General features: G+C 34.7%; 1 protein-coding gene across 2 annotated transcripts in view; it reads right to left on the reverse strand.

Annotated features, from left to right (window-relative positions):
• Nucleotides 1-21,208, reverse strand: part of FSTL5 (follistatin like 5) — a 270,455-nt gene that overhangs the window by 62,614 nt on the left and 186,633 nt on the right. For both annotated transcript variants that reach the window (XM_066548230.1, XM_066548229.1), the window contains exon 8: nucleotides 3,797-3,917. In XM_066548230.1, the coding sequence (XP_066404327.1) occupies nucleotides 3,797-3,917 (121 nt within the window). The remainder of the gene's footprint in view (nucleotides 1-3,796; nucleotides 3,918-21,208) is intronic.

The following is a 21,208-nucleotide window of genomic DNA, read 5'->3' on the forward strand; positions in this document are numbered from 1 at the left end:
TGTTTTTCCAGGAACAGAGGTTCTTCCATGACAGTAGGGTTTATTTTTTGCCATGACTTTCCTCTATTTGCTGCCAGTTTCCTCTTTCCTCACCAATTCTGTGTCTGAAAAGTTCATACAACTAGAAATGGTTTTCAAGCCTTGTTTTGCATTATAATTTTTATTTCATATTACCCTGAAGACTATTTGTAATATTCCACTAAGAAAGAACTGTGCCACTGAGGCATGCTCCAGAGAAATGAAATACAAGTGGAGTTGTGGGCTCAGTCTAAGAAGTTAATTTGATGTGACAAATTCAATATAAAGTCTTTGGGGTTTGTTTGAATCAGGTTTTTGTTTGTCTGTTTTGTTTTGTTGGTTTTTGTTTGGGTTTTTTGTGTAACTCACCGGAACAAACAAACAAATAAATAAATATCACCAGAAATAAAATTTTAAGTACATAATTAATGTGACTATTCATAATGACTTTCAAAGAGATATGTTCTAGCATCTTGAGCTAAAAAAACTTACTTTAAAAGGGAGAGATCATGACATATGTTAAAAAGAGAGAGGAGACACCGCATGTCTGTATTTAGTAAAGTATAACACTCAATTGAGTGAATTCTATATCCCATTTCTTTCAATTCAAAAAAGCAATGTGAGACTGTTGGTTCCAAATATGGTGGATATATGCTCTAGCACTTGCTATAAAACCTCTTGAGCATTATTTCAGTTGGGTCTCATGGCGGAGGGAACTGAGAAAATAGTCTATTCCAGCTGTCTTGAATCCAGGAGAATGCATGCGTTTAAAAAAGAAAAAGGGGATAGCTATAGTGAACTAGGTTCTTCTATTGATATACATAAAAAATAACTCTTGCTTAAACTTAGATACTTTGGAAAAACAAAGCTGGCAGACAATTCTTCAGACACTACACATTCCCTGCTTACATCTGGCTGAGGGACTGGGCTCTCCATTCTGTACCTTATCAGAACTGCTGATCTTATTTAAGTCTCACTGCCATATTAGAAGAAAAATAAAGATCAAACTGATAGACTCAAATTCATTTAGTCATATAGCCTCAGAGTCTTATAATCTCAAAACTGTATACACAGAAAGTTGTAAGTATTATAAATATTAATAATTAAGACTGTGTTATGAAACAGTTACTGCTTCCTGATCACAACTTTTTATTTTGGTTTTGTTTTTAGTTTATATGAAAAGGCTTAAAATATCAACTTATAGGGTTGCTCACAACATTTACCATATTATTTGTATAAGAGTAGATTGATTATTTCACCATAAAACAAGCCTTTTACAGTGTTCACTAATGTATTTTTAAGACTCCAAAGGAAGCTCATTATTCTTTACTACTGTGCCAGATAATTCAAAACTAAAAATATCTTAGATTTTAATCTTAAAAGTAAATCAGATTTATATCTATAATAATTGCATACTAGCCTAAAATATATGGGTTTTTTTCCTAAAAATATATAGCTATACATAAATGGAAACTAAGAAAGAACTTGAAATCTAATTACATTGTTTTCATTGAACCTTCACATTAAATCTTTGTGATCAACGTAGTCTCATTATCCCATTAACCTTTTGACTGACTCTCCAGTTAATACAAGTATCATTATATTAATTAGTCATTATCACAGCTACAAGTACTGACCATCATGCCTGTGCTTAAGAAGCTTATTCCTTAGAAGTACAAATCTAAACTGTGCAAGAGCTGTTCATTTGACCTTTAATCTCAGTGGATTTAACTCAATTTATCCACAACACGCACAGCAAATAATCCTATTGTTCAAAAGGTCTCCTTTTCCTGTTTCTTGCTCCCCAAAATATCAACATCCAAAATCATTTAGGAAGGTACCACTCCAGTGCCAGCTTTTGCAATAGCAGCTATCTGAGGTTTACAGTGGTTTCCAGATGAAAAACCAATTTCCTGTCAGACACATTATCACTAGAAAAACCTACATTTGTCCTCCTTCACCTCTCTCAAATTATGTTTCTTGAATTTGTAGTCTTGCAGGAAACCTTCTTCAACTTGAGCGGAGTTTTGCCTCATTATGAGCTGATCTGAGACCAACACGAATTCAAGAGTATTTTAACTCTTGCTATGCACCTCTGGGGGATTATTTACACATTGGGATTGGTCAGGAATGTATTGATCAGAATATAATTTTGTGAATAATTTAGGGTAAACCAAACCCCATAAAACAGAGGAGAATATTGGTCAAGAACCCACTAACGTGTTCATCTTGCCAAGAACTCTGCTATGCCTTCAGAAATTAAAATATTAATAAACTGCACATCAGTTTTCTCACTAGTTTAGCCAGTAGTTGCTGCCTGGATTTTTAAATGACAGAAAATAATTCCAGAAGAAAAATTTGGAGGAAAATATGTTGATGCCATGTTCCCATTAGATCAGGGACAACGCTTTATGTACAATATGTTGTGGTTCGGGAGGGGAAGAAACTAGGGAAAAAAAAGTTGAAATACATGGATAGAGAAATATTACAAGCCAGCTTCCTGGACAAACATACCAGCAAAGACAAAATGTTTATAAAACTGCAAACAAGCACTAAGTGTCAAATGAATTTAAAATGTGAAGATACTAAGAACAGAAAAGGGGGGGAAAGGCCATTAAAAGAAGAGAAATCAAAGTAAAAGCCAAAATTAATCTTGGGAGCTGTATTTCATACAGATATAAATGAAAGATAAGAATAAAAGAAAATATTTCATCATTCTTGGATGTTAAAAAAAGTCAGCCAAATAAGGGCTTATGCAACTGATTAATAGCTAACAAACGAAAGAATGATGATAACAGCAGTGGCCAGGAAACTAGGGCTAGAGTATGCCTCAGGAGAGAAACACAGCCTCTTAATGCAAAGTAAATTTGGAGAAGATTGAGGTCAAACATGATTCTGGATAGGATTAAACAACAACATGGAATGACAAACACTGGTAATTTACAGCAGAAAGGGAGTCTTAAGAGTCAAAAATAAATATGAATTGAAATAACATGAAAACACTCTAAGGGAAAAAAAGAAAAAAAGACATTAAACCTCAGAGATGATAAAGGAGACCCTTCATCAGCGGAAAAGAATTCCTTAAAATACTTTAGGAAATAAATTGCATATAAGAAAAAAGAGAGGGTACATCAGCTCGAGAGAAGGTAAAGGCCTGTCTTCAGGGCACCAGTATCAAAGCAGTTAAGTTTTGTCCAAGTACAGAATTTAATGAAGTGTTAACTGGAACTTGAACAGATGTAGGAAAATGTAAAGATCAAGTTTCAAGTCCAGGTGCCTCAAGCTAATCTACTAAAATCATGGGTAGATTTCAATAACATAAAAGTGAATTTAGAAGCCTACATCAATTACAAAACCTTCAGAGAAGTGCATTCTATTAATCTTATATTCAACAAAACATTCTTAACACAAGAAACTTACACATTTATTTTTCTCAGCATGTTCCCCATGTTACTAAATTAATACTAAAACCTACTTCATCTGTGTGTATATGTATACATAAACCACTTGCTGTTCTGCATAACATCACAGGTGCAAAGCAAGTCCTCTGGACTGTCTTTACACCTTTTAATAGTTATTATTCTATGGAAGTAATAAGTTTAAATTATTGTGTTTCATTATTTTTAAGGTGATTTGAAGGAGATAAATGAAGAAAAAATTATATATCTTTTTCTATTAAGAGGTCACACAATACAAAAATATGTAGGAAAGAAACAACTGATCTGCTTAACAAAATTCAGGTTTCTTATGACTTGATAATTAGAACATTTTTCCTTACCAGTCACTTGGAGAATATGAGTTTGATAGAGCTTATCATACCCATCAGCATAGCAGGTGTAATTTCCCATATGAGTTGTGGTAACCTTAGTGATGTACAGGGACCCATCATCTCCAAAATCCTACCAGGAAAGATTAAAAACAAGGTTGTCATAATTAAACCCACATCTCTACAGTAATTACGCTCATCATCTCAGCAACAAAGCTGTGATGCAAATATCAGACATCAAACATCACAAATATTAAACCAGCATATCTGACAGTAATCTGAAATTCAAATATTATACTTGTGAATGGTGGAGTTGTTTAATCTTGCTACATATATTGTGACTGTAAAAAAAAATACAACTTTTATTTTAACAACTAGATAAACTGGGCAGAAGCAATATGTTTACTTAGCTATGACAGTTATTTGCAGAAGTAAAGCTGTTGAGAATTGCATCCGACCAGTGAGAAAAACTCACTGCAAAAATGAACAAGTTAAATGACATCCTGTGGATGTGTTGTCATCCTTTGTAATAAGAAGATATGACCAAAAAAAATTCTCACTTTTCTTCAATTCTTCTCATTAGATTCACTGATACATTACAGAAGCACTACAGCTGTAAACTGATTTCAGGGATCTGGGATTCCTGAAAGGAAATGTTTGTGGTCAAGACCGAGGCAAAAGAGGCTTTTAGCACATTGTCTTCTACTTCTTTTGGCACTGGGTCCCATGCTAGCTCACCAAAAGGTCCATATTTTCCTCTTTCTTTTGCTGCTGATATAGTCCTGAAACTCTGTAGACCTTCAAATATCTGGACCAGATCCAGTTCTGGGATGGCTTCATCTTTTCTTATCTGCACATTCAAATAGAGTCTCCAGGTTCTTCCTTGGTCACCTGTCATTCTTTACACCTTTTTATTTGAGTTATGTCAAGAGCTCCTTGTTCATTAATACAGACTTCTTGCTGCTTTTGATTTACTGTTCCTTGTGAAAGCTTGTTCTTGAACATAGAGGAGGTCATCCTTGAAAATCAACCATCTCTCTTAGACTCCTTTTATTTTCAGCATGATCTCCTACAGAATTCTTCCAAGCACATCCTTGAACAGGCTGAAGTCTCCTTTCCTGAAGTCCTTTATTGTATTGCTTTTTGCCCTGCTGTCTCCTCTTAGGCTCCTTGACTCAGCCATCTCATGGTCACTGTAGCCTAGGTTGTCCTCACCTTCATATCCCCAACAAGTTCTTCCTTATTTTTTTTCATCACAAACTTTATACCCTTCTCTATAAAGTCCTCAAATCCATGAAGACTTTATCAAAAGCTTGCAAAACCAAAAACGTAAGCTACAATACCTCAGTCACTGTAAATTGCACAGTAAAAGAACTTTGATAGAAAATATTACTATGTGCTGCCTTATTCTTACATTCTGTCCTTTGGATCTTAAAAATGAGAAATACTGGGCTACATTAACCTCTGGTTCGTTATGACTATTCTTGCATTCTTCCATGATCTCACCTACAACTTTTCCAACTTATTGGGATTTATTTTTTGAGTTCTCACTTTCCAGTTTTTATTTTTACTCAGAGAACACAAGAGAACTGAAATCTCTACCAAATTCCTTTTAATTTCTCAGTTTTGTTTCTTTAAGTACGCTCAAGATATTATTCAAAAAACATGTATCTCTCTGTATTTCTTCATCCAAAGATGAGTGGGGAGCTAAATTTCACATTTCACAACTCTGTGCTTCCAATGGTTCTGCTAGTTGTTCCCTGGGAGAACAAAAGAACACGCCTAAAAAATAAACCCACCTGGTAATCAATAACTTGACTTCCTCAAGACAACTAAAGGTTTCTATATTAGCATTGGTTATACAGAAAATATTTCTACCAAATCTTCAATAACCATTACATGTTGCCACTGCAAAGATCAAAAAAGGCACCCTCTTTAACACTTCATTTTTAACTGATGATGCGAACCAGTGCAATTCCCCTTCAGAATAACCCACCCAACTAACTTCAAAAAACTTCCTTATTGGATATTTTGATCTTTGTCTCTTTCTAAAATATATGAAGCATAAGACCAATTTACTTTTTCCCCCTTACTAGCTGAACACACGTCTTCAAAGCGTTCTTCTTCAACAGCATTATTAGTGGAAGATGAAAGGACAGCTATTCAAAAGAGCCACAGTACAGGTACTTATATTTTATCTGGAAAATGGGTTTTGTTATTACCATTTGGAATTTTTTGCCTAATCTCTGCCAAAGATATTTGTGAGTAAAATAGGGCAGAGGATGGAGTGTAGAAAAATTCAGCTGCTAAAATGCAGTCTGGAGCCTAGTTTAATTTAACATTCCTTATGCTAAATTACTAGATATTGCTTTGAAGCATACCTACCTGTTTCAGCTCTTTAACTGATTCACTGTGGCATATGATATCTTCAGGTACCATTGCTATTTTCTAAGTAAGTGTGTGCCTGTGCATGGTTTCTCCCTTCTTTTTCATAGAAACCATGGATGAAACACTCCTGTGGTTATTTTATATTAGTATTTCAATAGAATTCAGACATGATGACTCTCAGAGAGTTAGAAATTTATGGACAGTATGCTTTGTTGTTAGTGGTGAGCTTTGTCTGGTTGTTTGGTTTGTTTTTCTTTACAACTACAAAATAAATGTCCTCAGCTTATTGTGATACTGAGTTCAATGTTTGTTTTGTTAATTAAAGCAAACCACTCAATACAAAGTGAACTTAATGTTGTAAGCAGCATTTGAAAAGGGATGGTGAAGTACAAACAGAGCTACTTGACACTGCATGTTGACAAGTATTTAGTGTTTTATTGACTAACTCACAAGCTGAGTAATTTAAAAAAACCCTGTATCTATACTGACACACAAACATCTTTGAAACAGAGCCTTCAAAAAGCAACAGCAACAAATACAGAAAAGTGGGGGTTTTTTTACATTTCGGAAAATATATTTGATGACAGTAAAAAAAAAGAAGTTACTACAAGCTCAATTTTTGTTCTCCTACTGTTCACATAGAAATGGCAAGGTACTTCTAAAATTACATTGAGAAACTCTAATTATTTTTGTCATACATAAAAAGATAGAACTGAACAATTACATTAACAATGATTCAGCTGCTGCAATTCTGCTCTCCTGAAGAACTTGACAATTCACAAATCATGATATATGTTACAAATAATGAGCAAAATAATAGACTTCAATTTGATAGTGAATCTTTGCTTTTCTCTCTTACTGTTTATAAAACAGAAACTAAAGGTGATTTTTTGTTTTGAGTCAGCAATTATATCCTTGGGGTTTATAACCCTCTTTCATAAGCTAACACTTTGCATATGAGAGAATTTATGACCATTTTCCAGCATTTCTTCATTAAAAGCTCTAGGAAGACTCTTCCTTGCTTTCTCCCCACAGGAGAACATATAATGAAACAGACTGCATGAATTTGTTCACCATCATAGAAGATAGGAGTATTTTTGTTTTGGTCTGTGCCATTTGGGTTTTTCTCTTTTTTTCCAGCATTTTTTTGCCCATACTTTGTTTTCCTAAATAGCTTCTTGGGGGTTTTGGCTTTGTATAAATAATTTTTTAAAAAATAAAGAAAAGTACATGGGCTATGTGAACTGAAGATGTGAATCCTTACTTACATTATTCTCAAACAGAAAAAAAATAGTTTTATTGTGTTCTTAATAAATGGAATTAGTGAACACCAAATATTATGAATTCATGCTTTTTCATATTACCTTTCTTTCTATTTGCAGTCTTTCACAAATCCACAACAAAGGAAAAAATATATTGTTTGGGCCCTTTTTTATTGATTTAAATTATAATGATAACACTCTGGGTGGGAGCATTTCCCTTATTTTTAAAGGAAAATCTTGATTTTTTTTCACGGGGAAAGGCAAAAAACCCCACATCATCTGTCTCTGAGCTGATCAGGTAGAAAATGTGAAGCTAAGAATTAAAATTCCGTATTGGTTTGCTAGGGGAACTCTGAAACCAGAATATCTGAAACCAGATATTTTCAGAACAGTTGTTTGCTTGTAAAACACAACCAGTATACATATTCTCTTTTATTTTCTGTGCATTTTCCCAAGCTTTCTGCATTTTATTTCAGTCAACTCATGGAAGTACCAGTAATACTAATGTCACATTCTTTTACAGATTTTTCAGTATCTCTAACTTCCTTTATTACAAGGACACAGAGAGTAGATATCCTTTTGAAGGTTAACTAAAATCATTTTAAAAAATAATTATTTATGTACAGTTCCTTTGCCAGACAAACTCAGCTCAGGCTTTTTGTGCTAATGTCAATGCTACAACTCCTATTTTCCAAGTAATCATTCTCTGTTCACACTGGCAAAGCAATGCAACTCTGCACTTTACTACTGACTGTCACAAAGAAATTATATTCCACAAAGAACGCTAAGAAAAATTGCATTTGGCAGAAATCCAAGATGTTTTTAAAGTTTTCCTTCTAGATTAAGAGGGAAAACAAACCCTACATTTCATAAGCACAAATTCTGCATACCTTCTCTCTGTCTTAAATTTTACAGCTGCAATAAGAACAAATAATGAATCTAGTGTAAGTCCACTGGTAGAAGAATCAGCCTGACAGAAAATTACAAATCATGCCATAGCTTAAAGAAGGGAAGTGCACAGTCTAACATAAACACTAGTCCCAGTATATGTAGTAGAAAGTGATAAAATCTTAAAAGAAACTATGTTATCAAGAATACAACACCAGACACCAATTCGTGACTATTAATGCAGACTAGTTTTGGTCAAAGGAAATTAATCTTCCTAAGCTTCTTTTACAGTCATTTGAGAAAGCTCAGGGCAGCAAAATCCTTTTATGGGATCATTCAGTGGATTTGTCAGTGCTCACTGTTTTAGCTGCCACCCACCTCTCTCTGCTGACCATGAAAACAAACTTCCTAGCTACAATTAGATATTCCAAGCATTTCATTGGTTCCCCTTTTCTTGACACTGGGGAGAACAGAAAGAAAAAAGCAAATAATGACTGAATTTTACAAAGGCTGTATCTCATTATCACAAAAAAGCTATACTAGCCTTACTCTACTGATGACTGAGTAAAGTGGTGAACATTTAGCGAGTAATTCAGAACATCTAAATAGATCTCCCATGCTGAGAAAGTCTTCATGCATATCTTCCTTAGCTTGTACTATATTACAAATGCTCAATGCAGAGGCCACTCTCTATTCTTGCTTCCTAAAATAAGACTGAAATGCATAAGCCCAGGCCAGTTTGAGAAGGATTTGGCTGTGTTCAGCAAATCTGAGAAAAAGATTATTTCTCTGACTAGAAATGAATACAATAACACTGTACCTGTTTAAATAATTATTTCGACATGTATGATTTTCCCTTTATTCTCTGAGATACAGTAAGGACTGCAATTTCACTTCATGAGGAAATAGTAACAGCTAATAAATGGTAATATCCATTATTCTACACAAAACATGCAACTGCTTTGTGCTTTTCAAAAAATGTCAGTTGATTAAAAATTTGTTTTGCTATTTGGAAATCTAATAATGTTCCAACCTCTTAAGAACCTGAAAAGGGATTATACAGGAAAGTGACATAAAATGCCTCAGTGCTAGATTACAGCAGTGAGAATAATGACTTCATTTGATATGTAGATGTGTAAAGAGAATTTGGAATTTTTTTCTTGTTTATGGCAGACACTAGACATAAGTGAAAGCTTTGCCAAAGTACTAGAGCTCTTGAGGCTAGCCATAAAACATGACTAACCTTTTACTTCCCCAAAAACTCTGTAATTTTACGTTATCTTGTGATGAATCGGCAATAAGGACTGCTAATTTATTTAGACATTCAAAATCTCCAACTGAGTAGATGCAGTATATTTTAAATGGAAAATTCAGCATGCTCTGATACAGCTGTCTTTTTTATTGCTTCATGTTACATAGAGATCTTCAGAATGACTCATATACCATTTGACTTTTACTCCTTTTTAACAAACCAAATTGTTATATAATCAGATTTAATCAAATAAATCTATTTGACATTCATTCCTCACATATTTTTCAAGTTAAACTCATAACCAATGAAATGAATTTATAATACTTACTCAATTACCACAGTTTATTATCATGCCCCTAAACTGTTCCCTTTTTTTAAATCAGATTTAATTGTAGATATATTTATTATCACACTCCAAGCCAGTGCTGCAAAGGGAAACTAGCTTTGCACTATGCAGTTTACTTGGACCATATTCCAAAGTGTATCTAAGTGTTAGGAAGGCCCAGAGAAGCAGAAGTACTGATGTAATTTACTCTGTAAGGTGATTCAGTTTAGAATTCACTGAATATCCCCTAAATTTTTCTGATTCTAAAAATATCACACTATATAACTATACTGTGCTAAGATTTAATCTGTTTTCAAATACTTATACTACAAACTATTTAGTTTTAAATTTATAAAGTTTATTGGAATTTTTGATCTTCCTACTACACAAAACACTGGATTTCAGTTTTAGTTGCATCAGTCCACAGCCCTTTTCTTATACTGAAAATAATTCATATCTTTGGTTCCTGAATTAGACTACTCTTGAAACAAAAAACTCATTTCATTTCATAGAAACAAATTTCTCCAGATGTTTCCTTATAAAACTCAAGAGAATCTACAAAAAAAAAAAGAAAACAACCCTTAAATTTTTGTGTTACTCAAATTTTCATCCAATTATTATCTAGTCCATCCCATGTATTTATGAATTATCCAGGAGTGAGACAGACAAGTAGGTAGAGTGTCTACAAGGTTTATGCAATCCACAAAAGCCCAGTGTTATAAATTTTGGGTTGTCGCAAACTTCATTATGTACATGTGATAAACCAATAAACAGACAACAAAAATATCTTTTCAAACAACTTTTAAATATCTTGCAGGCGAAAAAAACTAAACCAAAAAAGATAGAGATTTTTTTGAGAATCCCCTAATATGTGGCAGCTGAAAAGGGTATATTGGGGTAAGTGGCAGGGGAAAAAAAAGGCAACCTAGTACCTTAAAATGATTTAAAAATCAGAATTATTCACTTTGGCCCATTCTTAGCATACTAGGGGGAAAAAAGCACATTATAATTCACATAATCTTTCTAAAGTTGACCTCTCATTTTAAATGCAGCATTAATGTATGATCTAAAGACAAGAGTAGAAAGAAAACAGGGCCAGTCATACACTACTTGGATTATTAACACAATCCCACTTGCGTCAGTTTGTTATCCAGCACGTCATACAAGAAATAGGCACAAAGATGCTTAGAAAAATTTTGGATCTAATTCCTACGCTAAACTTTTTTTTTTTCTCAGCTATACACCTGATTACATACAACAAAGTGAATGACATCCATTCCTTGCCATCTTTTTCTCTTTTCTTATAAAATCAAAATATTGGCAGTTTGAACACAAGCACAACAGCTTCACTTAAGGGTTTAACCAAGACTGACACACCGAGTAATTCTGAAATATTCTTCTTAGAGCCTTTTAAATAAACAGAAAAGTCCAGTCACTTGAACTAAGCACTCAGCATGAAACTGGGGTATTGCAAAAAGATCATGAATTTACACTACTAAAATACTGAAAGCTGAGACAATTTACATTTAATACTAATCTTGGTTATCTAAGCTTTACACACACTGCCTTTGCTCAAACCACTAATACAACAAGCCATGTCCATCAGTCTAATTCTTTATCACAAGAAATCTTAACTGGCAAGATTGATTCCTTGCTATCAATGAAAGAAAACACTTCAAGGTCATTGGCAGCAACCTTTTAATGTGAGCACAGAAACTATTTATGCAGGGAAAATTCTTTGGGTTTTGCTTTGGAGTTAGGTTGTTTTTTTTTTTTTGTCTTGTTTTCTGTCTATACTGAAATGAATTGTGGTATTTTTAGTCTCATTCTATCATCTGGTTCTGGTTCCTGGTCAGGTTAACTCTAAGACAGTGGAAGAACATCTTGGTATAAAACAAGAAAAATTAGGGTGTTCAAAAAGTTTTCAGTAAAAAAACGAAGATTTTTCAGCATATAGTGGCACTGGCAAACATATTTTCTGAAGCTGTACCAAGTAGTACTTCTGTTCTTTTTACTGACATGAAGCCAAGATGTTTTGATAAACCCACAGGTATCACAATGGTTGTTCATACACAAAAGCAATAGCATAATGCTGAACTAGCAAAATCTCATTACTTTCTATACATTATTATCAATAAGATATTTCTGTTTTTTCTTTCTGTTACATCTGGTCTGTGTTCAAGTCATAAACTGAGGTTGGAAATTCCCCATTTCAAAAGGGATTGTGAATAGTCATAATAAATATTTTCTGGATGGTATTAACAAATAAACATTGTTGATTTTTAGACACTTTGCTATATTTAAATGCTGATATTTGTTATACATAAAATATTTACTATATCCTGCTGCAGGTAAACCGTGTGTTATTTAAAAGCAAAGTACCTAATAGAGGTAAGGTGTTTCCCATTCATTACAATAGTTCTAAAATAAAATTGAACACAAGTACTTTCAATTGCAGTTTAAAAATAAGACCAAAAACTCCAGTTAAATGAAATGCTTATATAAAAATTTATATGCAAATGACAGTATCACACTGAGTCATGACCACATTCCTGTGCTCTCCTTAAATTAACAGGTTCCCTCTTCTGTGAGACATCCCTTACTCCAATTTTACCACTGCTCTGCTAATCACAATAAGTACTTTTCTTCTGCTGCAACAATAGCTAACTCTTTGTTAACACACTTCAAGTTTCTACAAGATGTACCAAAATAATTTTACTTCTTAGTGGACCATTATCTGTCTCCTGTAATGAATTTTTGCTTTTATAATACTGTTTTCTGTAATGGGCCCAAATTTTTTTAGAAGTGAAAGTCCTTTACAAAATATGAAGCTATATACACTATATTTTCTTTTTTCACCCTTTTTCTTTGCTTTTATTTTAAAACAATGAGACAGCACTGAAGCTGTGGCTGTTTTTAAGGGGGGCCCGGCTGAAGGGATTTAGAGAGTCCAGCCACCTTCAGTTACACCGGCACTCCCCTGGCACGAAGCCAGTGGCATGTGCCGACCGTGGGTGGGGCGAGAGGAAACAGTCACCGATATTGAAGCAACAGCACCGCAGGAGTGAAGAAAAGAGACGGCCCTCCTCTGCTGGGTGAATTAACTTGGTTTAATCCAGGGTAGGGGAAGTGCAGGGTGGCCACCCAAAGGTGGCGAGCGGAGGAGGAGCCCCGAGCCCCTCCGGGGACCGGGTTTTACAGGGAAGGGGTGGGTACACAAGAAACCAATCATAGAACGAAAATTTGGATACATTGAAGACTGATGGGTGGTGTGGATCAATGGGGATAGGTCAGGGGAGGAGCCCAGGCCTACCAGCCAATCACTCGACACCCTAGCTGGAAGATTCTGGAACTTGGGGTGGGGTGCCGGTGACTGGCAGAAGGCCTGGGGAGGGGATACAAGGACAAATAAGGGATAATGAGGGAAAATAAGGAGGGGAAAACTGTGACTGACATAACTGGGGGTTTGAGCCAGACCAACTTGCCAAGCTAGGAGAGGGGGGAACGGAACAAACCAAACACAAACCACAACACAGCACTACTCATTAGAAAGATTCTATGCTACTGTCACCATATAAAATTCTATCACTGTAATACCATAATATATTTTCCTTATATATAGTACAGTCTTACTTTGGAAGACTGAAATGTACCAAAGTTCTTTTTCTCTAGATAACCCTTGGTTTCAATTATATTTTACTCCAATTATAACTCTATCATTAGCTGTTGCCAACTAATCATAGAAATCATGTCAGAAATAAAGTCTCTATTAATACAGAGGGGTGGGAGAAGAGGCAGCTTTTTCTTCTCTGCCTTCCTTTTGACATGTTAATTGTTCAATAATCACAGGTTAAACTTCAGTCTTTTTCATGAATGAATTTCTCGTCTGATGTTTTAACTATGTATATCATGTTAAAATGTGAAGGCAAAACAGGATTTCAGTCATCTTTCATTAACTATAGGTTACAATAGCAAGGACTTCACAGAGTTCATGGCATTTGCCAAATTGCTGCACAAACTTAAGTATCTTGTAGACAAAAGTTGTATGGCATTGATATTTTACCGTGCCAGAGTATGGCAATTCCATTTTATTTCTCATTAATACAAACAGGTCGGTAAAGACAGATTTTTGCCTAGAAGAAGCACATATTCTAGAAAGGAAGACATAACCTCCTCCCACTTAAGTAACAGAACTATTTGAAATAAAATGCTTAAAAATGGACACACAAATCTACTTTTAAACCAGACAAGATAATATACTTCAGATGAGAGCCATAAGACTGCGCGATTTTATTAAGGTAGTCTGAAATTTATTTTCTATGTAAAAAAAATGTGTTTTTCTTTTCAGTACTTCAATTAAGTATCTACATGCAAATGCTTATCATTTGAAAACATTACTATATTTCTTTTAGAAAGTTCTAGAAGAAAAATGTTTATCAGCCAAATCCAAAACATTCTTAGCAGGTGCTTTTGAGCAGCTGTCATAAAATCCAGTCCCTTTTACCTATCTTTACCCATAAAAGTATAATAAAGAATGCAGATTCAGTGATCCTCTGTAAAGTCACCTGAATTCTCCTTACTCAAGGACAATTTTTTATACCAAACCAAATTAGGTATTTTTTAGAAGCACTGTTTCAACTTCCCTGCTTCTGGTTGTGGTTTTAAGCTACAAACTATTTAACTTATACATGAAAGGAGAATCAGATATCATTAATAGATCTGTTTCCTAAATCATACTAAATTAGGAAAACCTTTAGTTTGCTTTATCTCTCCTTTTGAACAGATCAATGAAAACACTCTGCCATGGATACAAAGGCTCTTGTACATACCCAAACAGAAAAAGTTCTGAATGAATCCTTTTGAAATGGAAGCTCTAGATTATAAAGATAGTAATGTGAGAACAGTACAAAAATGAAAAAGAAAGGAAGGAAGAATACACACAAAGGTGATAAAATTAACAGGTGAAAGAGAAATCAGTCTGAGCTAAAGTAGATCTAATTAAATTTAGATATGAATGGATACATGGTGTCAGGTATATGAGTAGGTAGATCACTAAACATTTTGATTCAGAGAAATCTTAAATATCATCATTTGAAAATCAAGGCAGATATATCCTCTTCTGTTGTTATCCAGTCAGAGTTCACAAACTGATCAGACTTGGTCTAGATAAACAATTTGCTTCATGTTCACTTTTGCAAGTAGCAGTACCAATTATATTTCAGGTGGGTAGAAATTTTCTTCCTAAGTAAATGCCCTTGTACACTTCTGCAGTATTTAAAAAAATTATTATTTTTGAAAAATATATAAATGACAGTTAAGCCAGGTTCCCAATAGGTAATTATTCCCTACCCATTGTAATTTTTCCTCCTGGGCTGCTTGTGATGGTGGGCCAGACAGGGTTTCTCTTTTTTTTTTGTATTTAAGCAATTGTGCCTCTCTGTTCAATGAAACAGACTTCCGGATATGAAAGCATTTTTATTGCTGGTGATATGGCCCTCCTATTTAATGTACTATGGCAATGATTGGAAAGTCAGGACTGTGAGCCAAAAGAGTCCATTATTAACAAAGCATCTTTCTCATGCTCTTAAAAAGGAGTGACCTTTACTGCTAGCTGTAGCATAGTCGAGTTGCTCTTTCAAGACTTCTTTTCTAAAATAATAACCTGAAAAGCTCAGTATTCTTTCTGTGTACTATAAAACCCTTCGCATAATTCTTCTGAAAGCTGTGAAAAGCATTAAGTCTACTAGGATAGCAAAACTACTGCAAAATTACCTGGAAAAGTTGGAGAAATAAATATGTAACTAGTAATAAAATTATTCAGAAATGATGCTGGTTTTCACCCAGTTGATGGATGTATATAGCAGAAGAAGTGAGAAGAGTATGTCTAAAATCATACAAAATATTGAACTGCAATTTTTTGATGAACTAATCAGAAATTAAAAGCACAAAATGAATTTGCTAGTAACACCAATACTGAATGCAGACATGACCTGCATCTTTATATAGATACATAGAAAAGAACAGAGAAAACAATGAATTTGAATTGAAAGAAAAGCTTAAGGAAGAAAGATATTATGGGATTGAAGAAGAGATGCTTAAGAAATTTTAGAAGTCATCTTGTAACACAAAATATAAAACAGTTTTTCACTAATTTTGAAATACAGGGAAAATGGGTAAGAGTGAAAAAAAAGAGTATGATAAAAGTTCTGATGCCTGAAAAAAAAAGGAGTAGGAGTTACCTTTAAATTCAAGCCCCAAATGTACTTGAGAGACACCTGGATGTCCAGCTATCCTGCACCATCTGGATTAGCTTTGGGATGTTCCTAACTGAGCATGCTGATCTAAGGTGCAGGATAGAACTCCCACCCATTTACCCAAATTCCACCTTTCATTATTCATTATCAGGAAAAACAGCAGAAAAAAAGTTCTGAAAAAATATCTGGAATTGATCAGTAATAGATGTGATGATTATTCAGTGGAGAAAAAATACAGCTTTAGGACTTTCAATATTTTTTACATCTTCTATCGTTATCACACAGCACCAATGGGCATTGGGAGATATTACATGGCAGGTACATGCTCTCAAGTAATTGAGCCAAGTATCCTCTCCTAGAGCTGAACTTGCAAGACCAGCTAGTGTCAAAAATGGCTTTACAAATCAGTTGGCATTAGATATGTTATTATTAAAGGAACAAGGAGTATGTGGAATGTTAAATCTCACTGAAACTGAGTGTTGCATTACCATTCTCAATGCATCATCCTCAATTGAAGAAGCCCAAGCCAAAATTAAAGAAATCACTGGTCAAATATAAGAGCTTTCCCAATCACTCCAGACCCAAAGGTAGCTTACTGGCTGATGTCCATATTCCAATCCTTGTTACTCATGGGGTGGGGGCAATGGCTATAATGAAAACTGGGTCGATGATTGCAACTGGAGTTACATTTGTAATTGCTGGGATAGCTATTGCACACTGTATAATTGCTTGTGTCATTCTCCTGCTGTTTCTCTATTTTCTCTGACTTTTCTACAAACAAAACACCCCCATGGGAAACTGTGAAATGAAAAAAGGTCCCAGGAAGACACTGTTTGAGCCACAGGGAGATGTAAGAGACTTAAAAAGAGACTTAAAGACCACAACTGCCACAAACATTGTCAAGGCTACAGCAGCGTGAGCTTGAGATAAGCACAGAAGATGGGAATTTGCAACAGGAAGGTGCTTATTCCAGGCATAGAGGAGCTCAAGTTTAGTTAACACACCCTGGTTAAAAGTATCTGGATAAAAAATTCCCACTATGGGAATTCTATTCCCACCATTCTTCACTGTGGGAGGAAAAACAGCTGCTTATACACATGCCACCCTCAGTTATGAGAACATCTGTGAACACCCAGGGATACCCACAGACTGGCCTGTATAAAAGTGAAGTGGCACCTCCAGAAGACTCTGGGACCCCACTTCCAAGAAAATCAGGGTGAGGAAGGACCAATGGGGTGCCTCTAGATCCACAGTGTGGTGATTATTTTCTTGATCTCTTTCTCCTTCACTCCCTCCCGCCACCCCTTTCCTATTTCTTTCTATCTCTGTACCTCACATTTATTTACTGTTAAATAAAATCCATACTACTGATTTTGGCATATGTTCTCATTTGTAGCTTAATTCAGGCAGAGGCATCTCTCAACAATTGCATCATAACAAGTGGAGTAGAAAAGAACAAAACAAAACTGGTATTCAACTCATGAAACACAAAATGTAATAATGCATCCTACTTAAAAGAAAAACTGTAACAGATAAAGGGCAATTCAATATAGATAAAAATAGAAACATGCTGACTTTGATGAGTCACTGTTAATCAAATCTAACCACCTCATCACAAAAATCAGTAGAAAATATCTGAGAGATGTAGTGTGTTTAAGAGGTGTCAAAAACATAATGTGCAAGAAAAACCTGAAACTAGGCTTTTAAAATGAACCTTAAATACAATGAAGTTATACATATATAACTTCATATATATATTGTGGTTATAACACACAATACCACACAGAAGATCACACACACTGAAATTGCAGCACTGCCATTTAGTAATTAAAGCTCAAAATAAACTGATCAGGATCCAGATTTTGTACTGAACAAGACTGCCAGCTTTTTGCCTATGGCACTGCATTTGTTCATTGTTGGAATATGAGTCACTGTCTTCCAAAAAGGATGAGGTTAGGAGTATCACCTCTGAAGGGAAGTAGGTTCTGGGGCTCCTGTCATGTCATAGGACCACTACACTTTCCCCACTTTCCCACACAAGCAATAAGATGGCCCGTGGCAACACTGCAGGGAGGAGGAAAACCTCCCCAGGAATAAAACAAGAGCATGCAGAGCTTGCTGCAGCAAATCAGAAAGTCACTGCATTGACTGCAAGCAGGCATTTCATCTTTTAGGATATTTAAGAATAAACAAATGTACGTGAACTTTGAACATCTTTTTGTCAAGGTTTAGGAATGGTATTCCCTAATGTAATGTTCCTACTGAAACTTGCCAAGCCATGTGGAGTTCAACCACACCCCATTCCCCATGTGGCAGGCTGGAGAGGACAACTAGAGGAACAAGAGGGAAAGATCAAGGGCTGAGAACAATCTCCTGGAAATAGCAATGAAATAAGACAACAAACAGTAACAGCAACAATACTAATGACAGATTATACAAGAGGAAAAGAAGTGAACGATTCATACGTGATTGCTCACCTGCCTCCACAGAAAACCCCAGAACACCTGACTGCTCCCTCTGCCATGCTACTCCATGTGGAAGGGAGCCCTTCTCCCATTCCCAAAAAATGATGTGAGGTGGTAGAATACTGTCTGGGTCCTGACATACTCCCTCCTGGCTACTGCAAAAATTTAACCTGTCTAGCCAGAACTAGGACACTATTCAGTTTAGACTATTAATTTTTCCTCTCTTTAAATTTAAGTCCTCTAGTTTATGTCCTAACTTAAAAAAAAGAAAAATTAATTTTAAGTGTTGTTTTATGTGATTTGAGGAAAAGATTGAAGAATATTTTCCTGACATTTATGGTTCACCTGGGACTCTGTCAGAAGTACACACATGCATACACACGTGCATACACACATACACATATTTTTCTCAGACATTCATATTTCTAACACTATATTAGAGTCATAACTATGCTGTATTAAGAACAATTCAACAGTGTATAAAGAGAAGCTTGTATGTAGGTCCATACTATCCCATGGGAGAAAACAATGTGGAAAGGCATAATTCATGAGGTTATCCTGGGATTTTTCTTAAGAATAATAAAAGGGGGAACAGAATGAAAAGCTGGAAGAAAAAGAAGAGGTCAGATGTCTGGAGTGCTTTCTAGGAAAGGTGCTTAATGTTTTGGAGAATCTGGAAACCTTTCTGTCATCAGTTTCTGATTAGAACTCTACAGAATGGAAGCCATTTTGTTCTTTAGAGGATGTTAGTTTTTATTGGTATTGTCCATTACAGTCTTTTGGATTTTCTTAGAGGGTGAAGGTAAATATGTCAAGAAGAAAATGCCAACTGCCACCAAAAAAGGGTCAACTTTTATGCATAAATTAATTTTAACAAGATAAACAAATCAGAAGTTTTGAGGAAAAGCTAACCTATACATAACTTCAAAAACCTCAAAATTGAGATATTAGATGCTTTCCATGAAGGCAGCCTAAAGAGAGATATTATGAGCTTTTACCAAAAGGAAAAAGTTGAACTACACTATTTTGAAAAGTTACTGTTTAACTTTGCATGTGGACAAACTATCCCAGTAGATCTTCAATAAATGTAAGAAAAAGGGCCAAGATCTTGTAGGAAAAGTAAGATTGCTCACATGTATAGGAAAGAACCTGAAGGCAAAGCTGGAATAAAGTACCAGAAAAACAATAAAGTAAATTAAGTTACAAAAACTTTAAACAAGTGAATGCATTAAGACTAAAAAAGTAATATGTATTGCATTTGGGAAATAGATCTGCTATTTTTCATATATGGGAATGATTATCTCTAATGAATAGTAGGTTAGATAAAAACAAGAGGAAAGTGGAAAGGCAAATATTAAATTTAAGATGCAAGATAACAGCAAGAAAAAAATCCTTTCTATATGTGTACTGAAATATCATCAAAATGCCCTGTGATATCAGTTCTGTAGTGAGTCACAGCACAATTATATTACAATTTAAGTAAAATTTGCAGAGGCATATAATTTTTCATAATTTCACTCAGATGGGTGCTAATTATCCCTGCCTCCCATCAGTTTCAGTAAGAGAAGGATTAGTAGCAAGATGCAGTACTTCTACAAAAAGTAGTTATAAGTACCATAAGAAGAGATGAGGAGAACTAAGGACTTTTAAAATTATCAACTGGATATTATCAGTAATGTCATTAACATACAGTTCATAGAACATTTTTAAATATACTATTTAAATACAAATTTCTATTGTCATCCTTTGAAAGTCAAACGGTATTTCTTAATATTTCTTTAAAATGTCTTAGAATATACAAGACATTAGACATTATCAAGACTCATTTTTAGCCACTCCACAGTTGACAGCTTTAGAGATATATCTTGTACACTTTCAGTAGAGGAGTGGAATATTTTAAATATAAATATAAATGGAACTATCAATTTCAGTTTAGATCCGGATTCCTTTCCTCCTTGTTGCATTTTTCCATTTGACAAAATACTAGGACATTATACTGTTCTGAGTTTGTCCCTCCTCAAAGCAAATAGCTTAATTAATATTGAGAACTGGATAGTGCAAAACCTTAATTTCCAAGTATGAGCACTTTCTATGATTTACAAAATCACATTGTCACTACTGCTTAGCCTGGTTTCCTATATATGTGGTGACTTCCAGTTATGTTGATCTTTGATCCGTTTTACTGAAAAAAAACCCAAAACCCTAACTCTCTGTCTTCCCAGGTCAGTGTTTGTCTTGTCATTTTCAGAAAATGTACTGCTCTTTACACAACATTATTAGTCTTGATATGCTCAGATGTGGTTCTTGTATAACTGAGTAAATTAAGAATTCCCAGAGTTCGGCAAACATCATTATAGTTTATAATATAACTACAGTAAAACTTAAAGTACACTGCTTCTGGGGGCATCTTATATTATACAAGGAGTAAAGAATCTAGAAATAAAGAGAGACAGATCAAATCTGTGAAAACAGTGAAAAGTACAATAAATTTTGAAGAAAACAAGGTCTAGGGACAAATCTAACTCAATGTCTTTCTCTCCATTCTTTGGTCGTTTCTTCTTTTAATCCAGGCACCATTAACTCTTTCTTC

Source organism: Molothrus aeneus, chromosome 4 (genome assembly GCF_037042795.1).
Source record: "Molothrus aeneus isolate 106 chromosome 4, BPBGC_Maene_1.0, whole genome shotgun sequence".
In the NCBI taxonomy this organism is placed as follows: Eukaryota; Metazoa; Chordata; class Aves; order Passeriformes; family Icteridae; genus Molothrus; species Molothrus aeneus.